The 13,446-nt window shown below is 33.1% G+C and overlaps 1 protein-coding gene across 2 annotated transcripts in view; it reads right to left on the bottom strand.

The window, feature by feature from the left end:
* Window positions 1-13,446, bottom strand: part of CLINT1 (clathrin interactor 1) — a 59,128-nt gene that overhangs the window by 21,224 nt on the left and 24,458 nt on the right. For both annotated transcript variants that reach the window (XM_020891430.2, XM_020891431.2), the window contains exons 2-5: window positions 5,686-5,790; window positions 5,044-5,140; window positions 3,497-3,605; window positions 2,394-2,558 (exon numbers count right to left, since the gene is read on the bottom strand). In XM_020891430.2, coding sequence (XP_020747089.1) covers window positions 2,394-2,558; window positions 3,497-3,605; window positions 5,044-5,140; window positions 5,686-5,790 — 476 coding nt within the window. The remainder of the gene's footprint in view (window positions 1-2,393; window positions 2,559-3,496; window positions 3,606-5,043; window positions 5,141-5,685; window positions 5,791-13,446) is intronic.

Here is a 13,446-nt window from a genome sequence, read left to right on the forward strand (position 1 = left end):
TGGACAGCAACAATCTCTTAAAAGACACAAACTATAGGAAACACTATTCTGAATGCTACATATCTCAATATAAAGACTCATAACTGTCATTCTTTACTATCAAAACTAGAAAAATAAATGTATTTCATCGCCTGGGAAAGCACCTTTCAATTATTTTAAAAAGAAAAGAATATTCTAACTACCAAAAACTATACAGACTAGAATGATGAAATATGCTCAAGCGGTTCATAACAGTGATGATCTATTCAAACACCAAGTCCAAACATATGTTGGGACTGGCAAAACCTAGGGAGCCTCTGTGTGAATTTGTGAATTGAGTCAGTAGATCACTGGCAGCAGAAAAAAGCCCCCAAATCTGTTTTAGTCCTTGTCCTTGACGGCCTAGAGGAGAGATAGGAATTGTAGGCACTAACTGGAACCTTTTCCATTTCCACGTCCAAACTTAAGAGCCAAGAGTAAAATGTTGGAGAAATCACATGAGGCTAAAAAGAAGAAAAGACTGAAAACTAAGGTAGGGTGCAGAGAAAAAGGAAAGACCAATGAGAAACAGCAAAATAATCCCAAAGTGGATAATTGAGCTTTTATTTTAAAAGTTGGTTAATAAGTTTGAATGGCATACACGCCCACTGGAGACTGAACAAAACCATTTTGTTGAATTACTAAGTAAAACTACAGAGCAAAATTTTCTGTAAGAGTTTGAGGATTTAAAAATATGTCTACTAAATCTGAAAGTGGTCACCAACTTAAAGAGAACATGACAAAATGTTTTCTAAACAAAATTTAAGTCAGGATGGTATTATAAAAGCAAATAGCTTTCCAACAATGTATATGTACACTTCAGTAACAATGTGATGAACCAGGCATTGAAAAAAACAAGTTTACAGGAAAAAATGAAAAAAGCACATGAAAACTAAACTGATTAGCATGGTAAGCATCATACTAAGGAAGTGTCAAAGAGACTGCATATTGGTAAGACATTTTCTAATGTCAAAATGAAAACCATGTAAAATAATTAAAGTTGACTACTTAAGTCTCTGAATAATACATATAGCATTAAAAACAACTTACAAAAGAAGCTATGCAGATACACAGGACACTGAATTCTATCTCTAACGCAAATGCTGTAATTAGTTCACTCTGAAGTCTAAAAAAACTTTTTCAATTGTCTAAATGCATCTAATTATATATGGTGCTGATTTAAAAAAGGACTACTAGCAAGTAGAATGAGGAAAGGAGTGACAAATAGCTATTTCGGCTAAAAACCACATTGATCTGCTAAAGCCACCTTGAAAAATCTAGAGTATCTATTGAATATGTGGGTAAAAAATTAAAAGACTTCTTACTTCCCTAAACAAGAACTCCAAAACATACTTATGTGATTTATTTAAGAGAAACATTTTTGCCAATTCAAGAACTGACATGTGATATCAGACATGAAATGAATTTTTCTGCCATTAGAAACATTAGCCTATTAAGTGCAGTACTTTTTCATTAATGGCAAGAAAAGCAGAGGAGCAAAAGAGTGAAGATATTTTGTAGATACTCACAAAGTAAGAAACAGAAGATTTTTACATGTTTAAAATGAAGAATCACGAGATTTCAGTGAAATTCAAATATAAAAAACAGCTATGGTTGTGGGTGGTTAAAGAGTTCCAATATGCAGCTGCTAAGGATACAAAGCACTGGTCAGTCCCTTACACAAAATGGCAAGGGACTCTCAGCACTCAGAAGACAGAAGGAGTCCAAAGAACATGCTGTGAAACAAAGTTCTTACTTTCTGTATCTGTTTCAAGCACCTACCTAGTGACCCATTTTAGGAAAACTATATTATACATTAAAAATAAACATGAGAGATGAATGTTCCAGCTGTCCTTAAATACATTAAGAACATATATGTGACAGGCCTAGATGAAAAATTGATGGTACTGTTACCTTTTTCCACATCAAATTAACACAGTGCTTAATTAAGGAAGGGAATTAAGGATGGACTAACTTGCAGCTCTATTTTTAACCAAAAATATAACTAAACTGGTTTCAAATTAGCAGAATGAATCTCCTGATCAAACTTCTTTTTAATGCTCTAAATGGTTAAGTTAGCGGAATCCATTTCTTCTTAGAATGTGAACTCCAAGAGGAAAGGACATATATCTATTTTATTCTTTGTATGTCAACTCAAAGTTTGGTCATTTAATAATGCTTAATAATTAAAATAATATTCTTGAACTACAAAAGTAAAAAAATAGATTCACAGGATCCAAAGGAAAACAAAATGAATATTACATATGTCTTAGTATCATATATATTCAAAATAGCATTTTTGTCTTCTGTGATTCTTAAAATATACCCAAGAAGCTAAACTGATGTTCAGGTGCTCATCTGTCTTTGATACTCACTGTATCTGAATCCTCCAACACTGTCTGAGGAAACCCCAACATATTTGTCTTTGTTCTTCTTGGCTTTCTTTCGCTCTTCACGAAGCCTGTCATCATCCTGGGCAAATTCAACCAATTCTTTCACCTTCTGGCGAATATTTATACCTTGATCCTTGCCATGCTCATCTGTGAGGATGGTAAGGGAGAAACAAAACCTTAAGAATTCAGTTAATATGTATTAAACTTTTTAACACACACACAAAGACATGAAAATTTCAATGTAACAAACCACCTTCAATATTTTTAAATTAATAAAAAGAAGCAAACTGTGTTACTGAATTTTGTCATTTCCTCATCAAATCCGAAGTCTTGAGATGCAATTCTGGCTTATAAGAGAAATGAACTAAAAAGGACCACAGATAATGGTGCTATGCAAAATCAATTAAAGATCCATTAAAAAGGATTACTAACAATAACCATGCAAAAATGGACTAATATCCAAAAATGTTATTTTCTCTTTCTATAGTATTTTAACAAAACAAAATCTACATTTTAATGACTGAAAAGCACCTAAATGCCTTCCTCTCCCCAATACAAGTTTGGAAACACTAATTACCAGGATTTAGTATAGCTGAAAAACTGAAATTTTAAAATGCTTTCAACTGGGGTACACTACAAAATGAAATGTGGTTCATTCTGTGTCCTCTTTCACATTCAGAACACACTCTGGCCCTGCTGCCTTTGCACAGTAAATATTATTTGGTGGGAGGAAAAAAACCCCAGCTTCAAACAGATGTGTGTGTTTTGGAGCTCTAACCTTTTTTTCCCATATGATTAAAGCTATTCCTTTATGGACACCACAGGGGACCAGTCTCCAGTGCATATTTTAATATAAACCCGAACACTCATGTTGTGTTGGTTCTGTTGTTATTAGCCAGTCTTTTCTGCAAGTTCTTGTCTTCACTAATTAATACTCTAGGGCCCCACGTCTTGGATTCTGCACTCGTCACACAACCAGCAACAGTCACATTCTAATTAGAGCAGAGAAGCTTCTAAGCTGGTTCAGGTGACTGACAACTCCAACTACTGTTTTAATTTGCTTATAAGGTTTTTCTATTGCTCACCTACAAAGTGGTAATTTTCCAGGGATCGCAAATCATAAATGTGTTCTCTGGCACTTGTAACAACACGCTCTGATCCATTCCTTATGAGGTAAGCTAGGAGCAGCAATGACTGTAAAAATACAAAGCACCAAATGATTTAACGAAATAAATTCTGGTAGAGCTCTGGTAAATAGCTTAAAAAAAAAATACTAACAGCAAATAAATAATGTGTGTGTGTGTGTGTGTGTGTGTGTGTGTGTGTGGCGGAGGGGGAGAGGGCATTCTTTACCATACATTAGACTTTAAGTACATTTAAAACCTCATATTTTCAATTGAGAGTTCCTTACACCAAGCATAATAAATAATTATAAACTGTCCACTGGATACATGTGTCAAAAGATTTAAAAAATTAGATGTTAGGAAATATCTGAATGTATGATATAAATGAACACTAAGCTTTCAGAAAGCTGATTCAGTTTTACTGTTAGAAACATTAGTTTTAAGAAAATAATTATTTGGTAATTATATGATCTCACAGCACTTTTCCAGATAAAATTTAACTTGGGAGGTTTGTGATGTGGCTTTTGTTTAAAAAACTTGCTGCTGACAAATATGAGAAAAAAACATTAAGAACTTCTTTTTGAGGTGATGAAAAATGTTCTGATTTAGACAGTAGTAACAATGCACAACTTTGTGAATGCACTAAAAATCACTGAATTATGAATTCTGAACTTTGGAACAAACCTCACATAAAAATGATTAGACCTACAAAAATCTAGTTAGGCTGGAGAATTGAGGGACAAAAAACCCTTATCTGACCAGGAATTTATTCTCTAAATAAGTAGTTTACTCTAGAATTATTAAAACAAAACCCTCTAATTATAAAAAATTAATTTATACGAATTTAAACTATTTCATCACTACTACTGTACAAGCTAAAGAAATGACAGTTAATGTTTTCAGAAACAAACAACATCAAAAACATGGAACTAAATAAAGCCACTAATTTTTAACGCTGAAAGCCAGAAATGTTACTTTTAAAGTTTCATATATGAATATTATAATGATATTTTGGAAAGCATAAAAAACTTTCCAAGCAGCAAGAAAATATAGCGGAGGTGGCAGAACCGATTACTATCTTGTTTAGAATTCTACACTATATGATGAGATCAGAATTAAATGAAAGGAATCTAACAGAAGAGTACATATCTGCAAGTCTTAAAATGTTAGAATTTTAATGATTTAGAATTTATTATATTTAAAAATAACACATTTCTGGTGCACAATAATACTACTGGAAAATTTTTATGTAGAGATGACAAATGATATTAGAGGGTGGTTTTTTTATCTTAAATGCTCAAACACTAAACATAGATACTACCATAGATTCATTACTTTCGATATGCACAAATATATGAACAGCTATTTATGGTGACTAAAAAACACAACTCAAATACCAAATCAATTTTTTATCTGTTTCAGAATATTCTATTCTAGGATTCAATGTCCATCATAATCACTTATGTATGTACACATGTCAAGTAATAAATACAGACTAATACCCATACCTTATAAACTCTTCTCCAATTTTTTTTGTTGTCTTTTAACATTCGTGACCAAAGCATGTTCATAAGTTCTGGAAATTGTTCATACATAAAGGTAGCCCTGAAAAAAGAATAGTTTTCCTCAAGAGTTTGTAGTATGTTGATTTTGACAGTAGATGGCAGGCTTGTTCTAAGTTATTGTATTTTCCTAAAGAGCTTTAAAAAATAAGGTTAATTCAAAAAAAAAATGTAGATATGGTACCTTAAAAATGTCTATTTTATATAGTACATAGCATGTTAAATCCCACTAACTAATATCTATTTCATAAGCCCTTCATTCAGTGGCACAGTCAGCTAGATGTTTATCAGGAAAAAATTTTCCTAGTTTTAAGTCATTTTATATGCATTTGTCAAAATGTTACACAGTTAAGCTACAGAAAGTCTCTAAACTTCATTGAAAAGGAAAAATTTTGTTTTACTTTATTGAGCTAATATTTAGGAGGAATGGATCCTCATATAAAATTTCCTGCACTGATATCTGAATGATTTATATGCAAAATTTATTATATCTGAAAGTTGAACAGTTTAAAACTGAAAGCAAATTTCACATTTCTGGGTAAAGATAGTTGCATTCTTTCTGCACTGCTGAGTCAAATTATCACTTACTTGGCAATCTCTCCCATGAGTTGCCCAGAAGGTCCCCAAGGATCGTCATTCGTTGCTTCTCGAACCTTAGACTCGATCTCTGAATAATTCATAACCACATTGGTGCTGAAGACAAAAAAAATGCACGCACATACGCACAAAGATTAGCATCAAAACTGAGAAACACATGAAAACTTAATAATGACACTACTGGATGTCCTAATGAGATACCTCTACAGGGTGGGAAAGAAAACATCTTTTGTGCACAAGCTACCCTTAGGACACTATATAACACATTTAAGTCATCTTTAGGAAGATTTTACTATTCCATTAGCCTTTAAGAATATAAATGAGAGATTACATTAGAGCTGGCATAAGTCCAGTAGAAAATGGCTTTAGGTCAAATTAAAAAGGAAATTGAACATGCTAAAATCTATTATAAAACTAACTTGTCAGTTTGCTGACCAGACCTGGTTTACATTCAGTCTTAGGTTCCCTGTTTACAGAAATTCTTTAAGTTACAGAGCAAAATTATATAGAAGCTGAATGTTATTTATATTGTATTTAAATTAAAACACAATAAAAAATCAAACATAACACTAAGGATGTCTAGAATCACTATGAATTTTAACTGTAATCCTTGCCTTTTTTCATTTACTGTACCACATACATTTTCTATGTCACTATACTATGTCACTGTAACCCTTACTTTTAATGGCTACATAATATTCCATCAGAAGACTGTATGACAATGTATTTAACTTTCACTTAAGACTTCATCAGTGGTCTAAAACATGTTCTAGGAGTCAGAGAGATCTGACTACAATTATTTTGTGATCTTTAGCAAAATTGTTTTACTTCTATTATTGTTTCCTTAAACGTAAAGATGGGAATAAGGAGGAATACTATTTACTACCTCAAAGAGTAACATATCAAATGGTATACCATGGTACAGTGTCTAGCAAATATCCCCTATTGGAATTTTAAAATATTAAGTAATATTTTTATAAGAACTAATATTGAAAAAAAGCACCTTACAATTAAGATATGAGATGGCAAAACATCTGGTTGTTAAAAAAGAATTTCTCATGCTTATATGGATTTAAGAATTCAAAGACATTCTGAGGAATAAATACGTTGAGAATGTGACATACTGTAGTAGTGCTCATTTGACACAGAGAGCTCCAATTATTACAGAAAAAAAAATTATTTTAACAGATGCCTGTGAATTTGGTAATTCAAATCGTCCACTTAAAATTGAGTTTTAGCAATAGTCAAAAAGTGAGAATTTGCTAACTGTTATGGGTTTCCCTGGTGGCTCAGACAGTAAAGAAGCTGCCTGTGATGCAGGAGACCCTAGTTCAATCCCTGGGTTGGGAAGATTCCCTGGAGAAGGGAATGGCTACCCACTCTAGTATTCCTGCCTTGGAGAAACGATTCCCATGACAGAGGGGCCTGGTGGGCTACAGTTCACGGGGTCACAGAGTCAGACACGACTGAACAACTAAACATGATGTGACGATGACATTAGTTATATCTACCCCACTTTTGTTATATGGTTTTTCAGTTATCAAAAAAGTTCTACGTTTTAAGTAAGGAAGGTTTGTTAATAACTGGCACTCAAATCTCTCGCATATAAACTTCAAATTTATTACAAATACTTCAATTAATAAACAGTATTAGTTCAAATCTTAAAGGAACCATTATGCATAAATGACTTGCCAAATCACAAAACTAATCTGGCTTCTAGGTTTACATTCAGAATTCAGTCCTATTAAGGTAGAAAAGTGAAATTTTATTACTTTCTTTCAAATCTCAGAGAAAGCTACACTAGTTTGATAACATAAATACAAATTATTTCCCTAGCACTAAAATAAATCCATGGTCTCTATTGCCTCTTTAAAATTTAAGACTATTAATGAATGGATTTTTTATAAAAACCCAGTAATCATTCTGTTGGCAATTTTATGTATAAATATAAAGAGATAACTTTTTTCCTAATTTGTGCTAACAGTGGAACCAAAATAAAATCAAGGCAGCCAATGGCATATCTGCAATTTAAGCTGACACAAAATAACAGATTTCAAAATGCTTTTGTTTATCTTACTGGTTGAAGAATGCATGGGTTAGGCAGTTAATAGTGTCAAAATGCAGTGTGGGAATGAACAATAGCAATTAGGATTATAATTCATTCAAGCATTTCATGACCAAGAAAGCACTTGAAATTGTTTGCACTGTTTAATTTGTTGAAGAACGAGATGAAAAGAGTTAATCTCTAGTCCATGTACATGAAATATTTTTACAAGAGCCTTCATAAATGCTGCAGCTTTCAGAACACTACTTTCCTTGTTCAAGTTACAAAAGCCCGTGGGTCAAATGAGAAAGGTCCTGTTTCCCTAACCCTTCACAAGATCCTTAACTGAAGGCCTGTGTGTGTGAGCGCTGTGTGTTTAAGAGGAAGAGGTGGCAGAGAGCCAATAGCTTAAGAATCTCCTATTTCCTTGGTTGAAAAACAATGGGAACTATGTAAAAGGACAACTTGCTATTAGAACACACTCACAATATAAAATGGCAACAATATGAAAAACTAGGGCAACAATAGTAACAAAAGGTAACAAAGTTAGAAAACTCCAGAAAAGTATCAGGCTCTGTTTTGAAAACATTTTCCAATGAAAACCATTGCTTTCCAGAAACTGAAACCACTCAGGATGAGATCTAATAGCATCAGGAATTCCAAAATGAAGTATTTTAAAGCTGCACTTAATTCAGGAACAAAGGTAAACTAAAACAAAACAACACTGTATAGTTTGACCTTATTCCAGATTATTTAAAAATAATTATTTCTAAAAAGGTAAAAATAGCATTTTGATCCTTCCCGTCCCATGTTTTCTATTGCCCCCAATCCACACCCTGCCCATAATTCTAGTGACCTTTTTAAGAAAGGAGAATAACTCCCCCCTTTCTCCCATAAATGAAAAGTTAAAAAAAAAAAAAAATCATGCCCAGATGTGAAAGGAAAACACAGCTAGCTTAATTCCTAAAACTTCTTATGACTGACACAAATGTTTTAAGAATGGATAATTCAGACACTAGAGGGGGATCTCTCATCAGTTTTTTAAAATACTGAAAATTCAGACAAAGGTTGAGGATCCGCTCTGCAAACAAAATCACAGGAAATTACCAGGGAATGACCAGAGTGAAGAACATAAGCTGCTGCTCATGTGCTGAAGATTTTTACCTTAAAGCAATACAGAACTACTGCTTTTTTGTAAGGATAAAACCCACAACTGCAATCAAACCACTTACACACTTTCACATTTGCTCCTTATAACATCCCTGCAATAGATACAAGACTACCAATCCCCAAGAGGAGTACTTAACTCTGAACAACCCAGCACTACACTCAATCACTGGATTTTCAATGCCAACTACTAAAAGTTGCACCCTCAAGTCCTCTACATACACTTCTATGGCTATATGAACACAGTCAATATTCAACTAAGGTCTGATTATTCAATTTGTAAATAATTAGTGTTCATTTTGGCCCTCCTCTTTATTCCCCATTTTCTGCTTATTTCACTGGTCCCTACTGATAAAATATCACGTTATTTTACTTGGTAATAGTTTTGGTCCAGGTTTTAGAGGCAAAATTGGTTGAAAGTAAAAGCTAAAATGGAGTTTTGACCTATAGATGGTCAATGATTTTTCTAATGTCCTTAAAGAATAATCAGTAAAATAACAGACAAGAAAAAACTTCGTCTTATGATATTTTTTTCCTGCCAAAAATTCAAGAATATTCTTTGCTAAAACAAAACTACAAACCAAGAGAAAAGGTAAAGTATAGGTATAATCCAGTCCTAACTGCTAACAAAGGATAATGAAAATTGAAACTTATTTAGTAAAAAAGTCTTTTTCCTAGCCTGCTTGTTAATTTTGCATTTTGAAAAAAATGAAATCAAATGGGTCCATATTTTTAATAGTTTCTTTTTGTTTCAAAGTTATCATAGAGACTATTCATTCTGAGTTCAGGAGAAAATATTTAGCAGTATTTTCTATTAGACGGTTTTCAATTTGTGTTTTTTCATACGAACATCCACACTTACAGACACAAGAGAGTCAGAAAACAGAGGCAAGAGACAAGAGACAAACACAGCATTCAAAGTAATGGTTTTAAATAATGGGTTTTTTTTTCCTTCAAACTATTTTCTTTTCCCTGTATTTTCAAAATTTCCCCCATGAATATTATATTGTAAGAAAGGGGAAAGTATTAAAATGCCAGTAAGAATACAAATGAGTACTATATCATCATTAGCAACATTTTAACTATTAATAGGCAAATAAGCATCATGGTAGATCAAATGAGTATTATTTATACTTCCAATGTCCGACTGAGTGACTGAACTGAACTGAACTCAACTGAATGTCTTATTATTATCAGGCTAATAATTGCAGTAAACTAGTAACTACACATATGTATGTATAAATACTAAAATATGTATACCAAATGCTACCTGTGTAAAACCACAGGGATCAGCTTAGGTACCTAATATTGAAATTAACTTGCTTAAAAAAACACTGTATTAGGGAAGAATGATTCTAGACATTAAAATCTATATTTAAAAGTGACTTCTCAATCTTAATGCCACAGATTTCAGAATATACTTTTATGGTATAGGTAAAATTATCATGCTCCCTCTAAAATATTAATCTTTTAAAAACTTATTAAAAACAGTAACATACCCTTATAAAATAAACACTGAAAAAAGACAGTTGTCTCAGGTAACAAAGTTACTTAAGCCAGGAAAATCTGTTCCTTTTTAAAAACGTTTCTAACCAAAATAGCAGGGAAATAATTTTAAGAATACTTGCTCTGAAAGCTAGATAATGGACCATGTGACATTATTTTTCATCAGGGGATGGATGATGGTCTTTACTACATTACCCTTATTTGCAAGCTGAACAATTATAGGTTTAATACTCATATTTTAAAACCAAGTTAGATGTTACTACAGTAACATCAAATTTATGGTTTCAAATGGTATCAAATTTATGGTCAATAACCAAGAAGTCTAGTACTCCTAAATTCAACAAATACATAACTTTCATTTTTATCAAAAAACCTTAATGTATAGAAATGGGGAGGGGAGGTGGGAAAATTGGTTCATCTGCTTGGCTGGGTATTTGCTACCCATTTAAAAAAAAAAAAAGGCAAGCCCTTTCTGAATCTGAAAATGAAACACAAAGCATGGATAATGTCCTAATGCAAGTAATGGTTCAGTACAGGAGTTAATGCTGCTAAAGCCAATGTTATCATCTTTGATTACATAACATCTTAGTTATAAAATAGCTACAATGCTAAAACAAAGACAAAAACTACACTTCTCCCTCCATAGCATAAGAAAACTAGTAAATTAACTATTGAAAGCTACAGAAGAAACAAAATAACAAACCCAATGCTTGCCACTTTCTCTTCAGCGCTGCCAATGCTAGCAAAAGTCCCTCTATCAAAAAATAATTTAAAAATTTGAGAGAGGAGGAAAGAAAAAATATTTAATAGCATCTCCTTAGTAGAGAAGTTTAAACAAACTTACACTCAGGATGAAATGACTAGTAAATAGCAATAGATGTCCAAACTGTTAGGGTTTCGAATTCTAATTAAATGTAGCCCATTTTCTACTATGCCATAATGCTGTAGAATCAGATAATTAATAATATCACCAAAGCTAAAAGTCTACTAGTTAATATAGTTTATATGTATGATGACAGCACAAGTTATGCTACAAAAAGAACTAAATGCTGAATTAATATTTTAAAAAATATATTCTTGGTCATGGAAATTATATTTCCTTTGGTTTTACTAAAATTAAATACAAACTAACCAGGTGAAAAGGAGGAAACCAATGTACCCCTCTCTTGAACATACATATTCTTAAAAGCAATGTAAAGAAAACATCAGTTTAAATAGGAAATAACTGAGATTGAAGACATCTAAAATCTGAGGCTCTCTTAACCATGCTTCCACAGTAACAAGATTTCAGAAAAGAATAACCAAGCTACTTTTTAAAAAATTACCTTATATCAATCCACTTCCACTTATAAGTATGTACTGACAGTATGCTCATGTGCATATTATTTATGACCACTTATTTACACAGAGGACTATGCTGATTATGTACCTTCTGTTTTCCTTTTCACTTTTCAAGAGAAGAATGTTAAAATGCTAAAATATTTAACCTGCTAGTTTTAAAAGTAATCAACAAGAATAAGAGGCACTGAAATATTATATCTCATTCTTTGGCTCTCACAGTCAAGAAACATTAAAACCAAATAAATATTAAATAGCAATTTACCAGGTTTTATTGAGGGAGGAAGGGAGTCCCATAATCATTTTTAAAGCTTCTAACTTTAAAAATAATTCTGGATACTTAAAGATCAAGTTATGAAGATCATATAATAGCCAGATACTGAATACATTTTAAAAATATGGCAAAGGCAGAAAAACTAAGCCCAAAACTCAAGCAGCCTGCCTACATGACATTAAAACCACAGAAAGTGTTATTAATGTTCAAAAACACCATATTAATTATTTTCTCTCCACATATTACTAGGTGATAGAAAAATTGTTGTTCAGCCGCTCAGTCACGTTGTGAGCCCATGGACTGCAGCATGCCAGGCTTCCTTGTCCTTCATTATCTCCCAGAGCTTGCTCAAACTCATGTCCATTGAGTCAGTGATGCCATCCAACCATATCATCCTCTGTCTTCTCCTTCTCCTCCCACCTTCAATCTTTATTGGCATCAGGGTCTTTTCCAATGAGTCAGTTCTTCGCATCAGGTGGCCAAAGTATTGGGAGTTTCAGCTTCAACATCAGTCCCTCCAATGAACATTCAGGATTGATTTCCTGTAGGACTTACTGGTTTGATCTCCTTGCAGTCCAAGGGACTCTCAAGAGTCTTTTCAACACCACAGTTCAAAAGCATCAATTCTTTGGTGCTCAGCTTTCTTTATGGCCCAACTCTCACATCCATACATGACTACTGGAAAAACCATAGCTTTGACTAGATGGACCTTTGTTGGCAAAGTAGTATCTCTGGCTTTTTAAAATGCTGTCAAGGTTTGTCATAGTTGTTTTTGCAAGGAGCAAGCATCTTTTCATTTCATGGCTGCAGTCACCATCTGCAGTGATTTTGGAGCCCGAGAAAATAAAGTTTCCATCGTTTCCCCATCTAATTGCCATGAAGTGATGGGGCCAGATGCCATTATCTTCTGCCATTATCTTCATTTTTTTAATACTGAGTTTTAATAGAAAAGTACCCCTGATATACTTTTAAAAATTCTAATTGTTTTAAGTTTTAAGAAAATTAAGGACTAAATACTTTTTAATCAAAATCTATTATTACATCAACGCTACTACCAAATCCTTTGATGCATTCTGAGTGATGCTGGCCTTCAATTTCAATAACAGTTCAGACCAGTACTATTATGGGGTTGGAAAACTGAACTACAGAATTTTAATCACCTGTGGTGTTTTCCTATTACTGAACACTAATAGATACAGCTCAATATTCTTGTAATCTTAACTCAAAATTTTATACTGCATTTGTACTATGTACAGATAAAGTGGAAGGATAAATTCTACAAAACTATTTTCCATAGAAGTATCTTTCATTTCAGTGGTGGGGTGGGGGTGGGGGTGGGGGTGGGGGTGGGGGTGGGGGGAGGGCGGGGAGTAGAATGAACAGAGAACAAATGAAGCATTACTTTGAAGGTAGAAGAAGCTAT

Source organism: Odocoileus virginianus, chromosome 3, assembly GCF_023699985.2.
Source record: "Odocoileus virginianus isolate 20LAN1187 ecotype Illinois chromosome 3, Ovbor_1.2, whole genome shotgun sequence".
In the NCBI taxonomy this organism is placed as follows: Eukaryota; Metazoa; Chordata; class Mammalia; order Artiodactyla; family Cervidae; genus Odocoileus; species Odocoileus virginianus.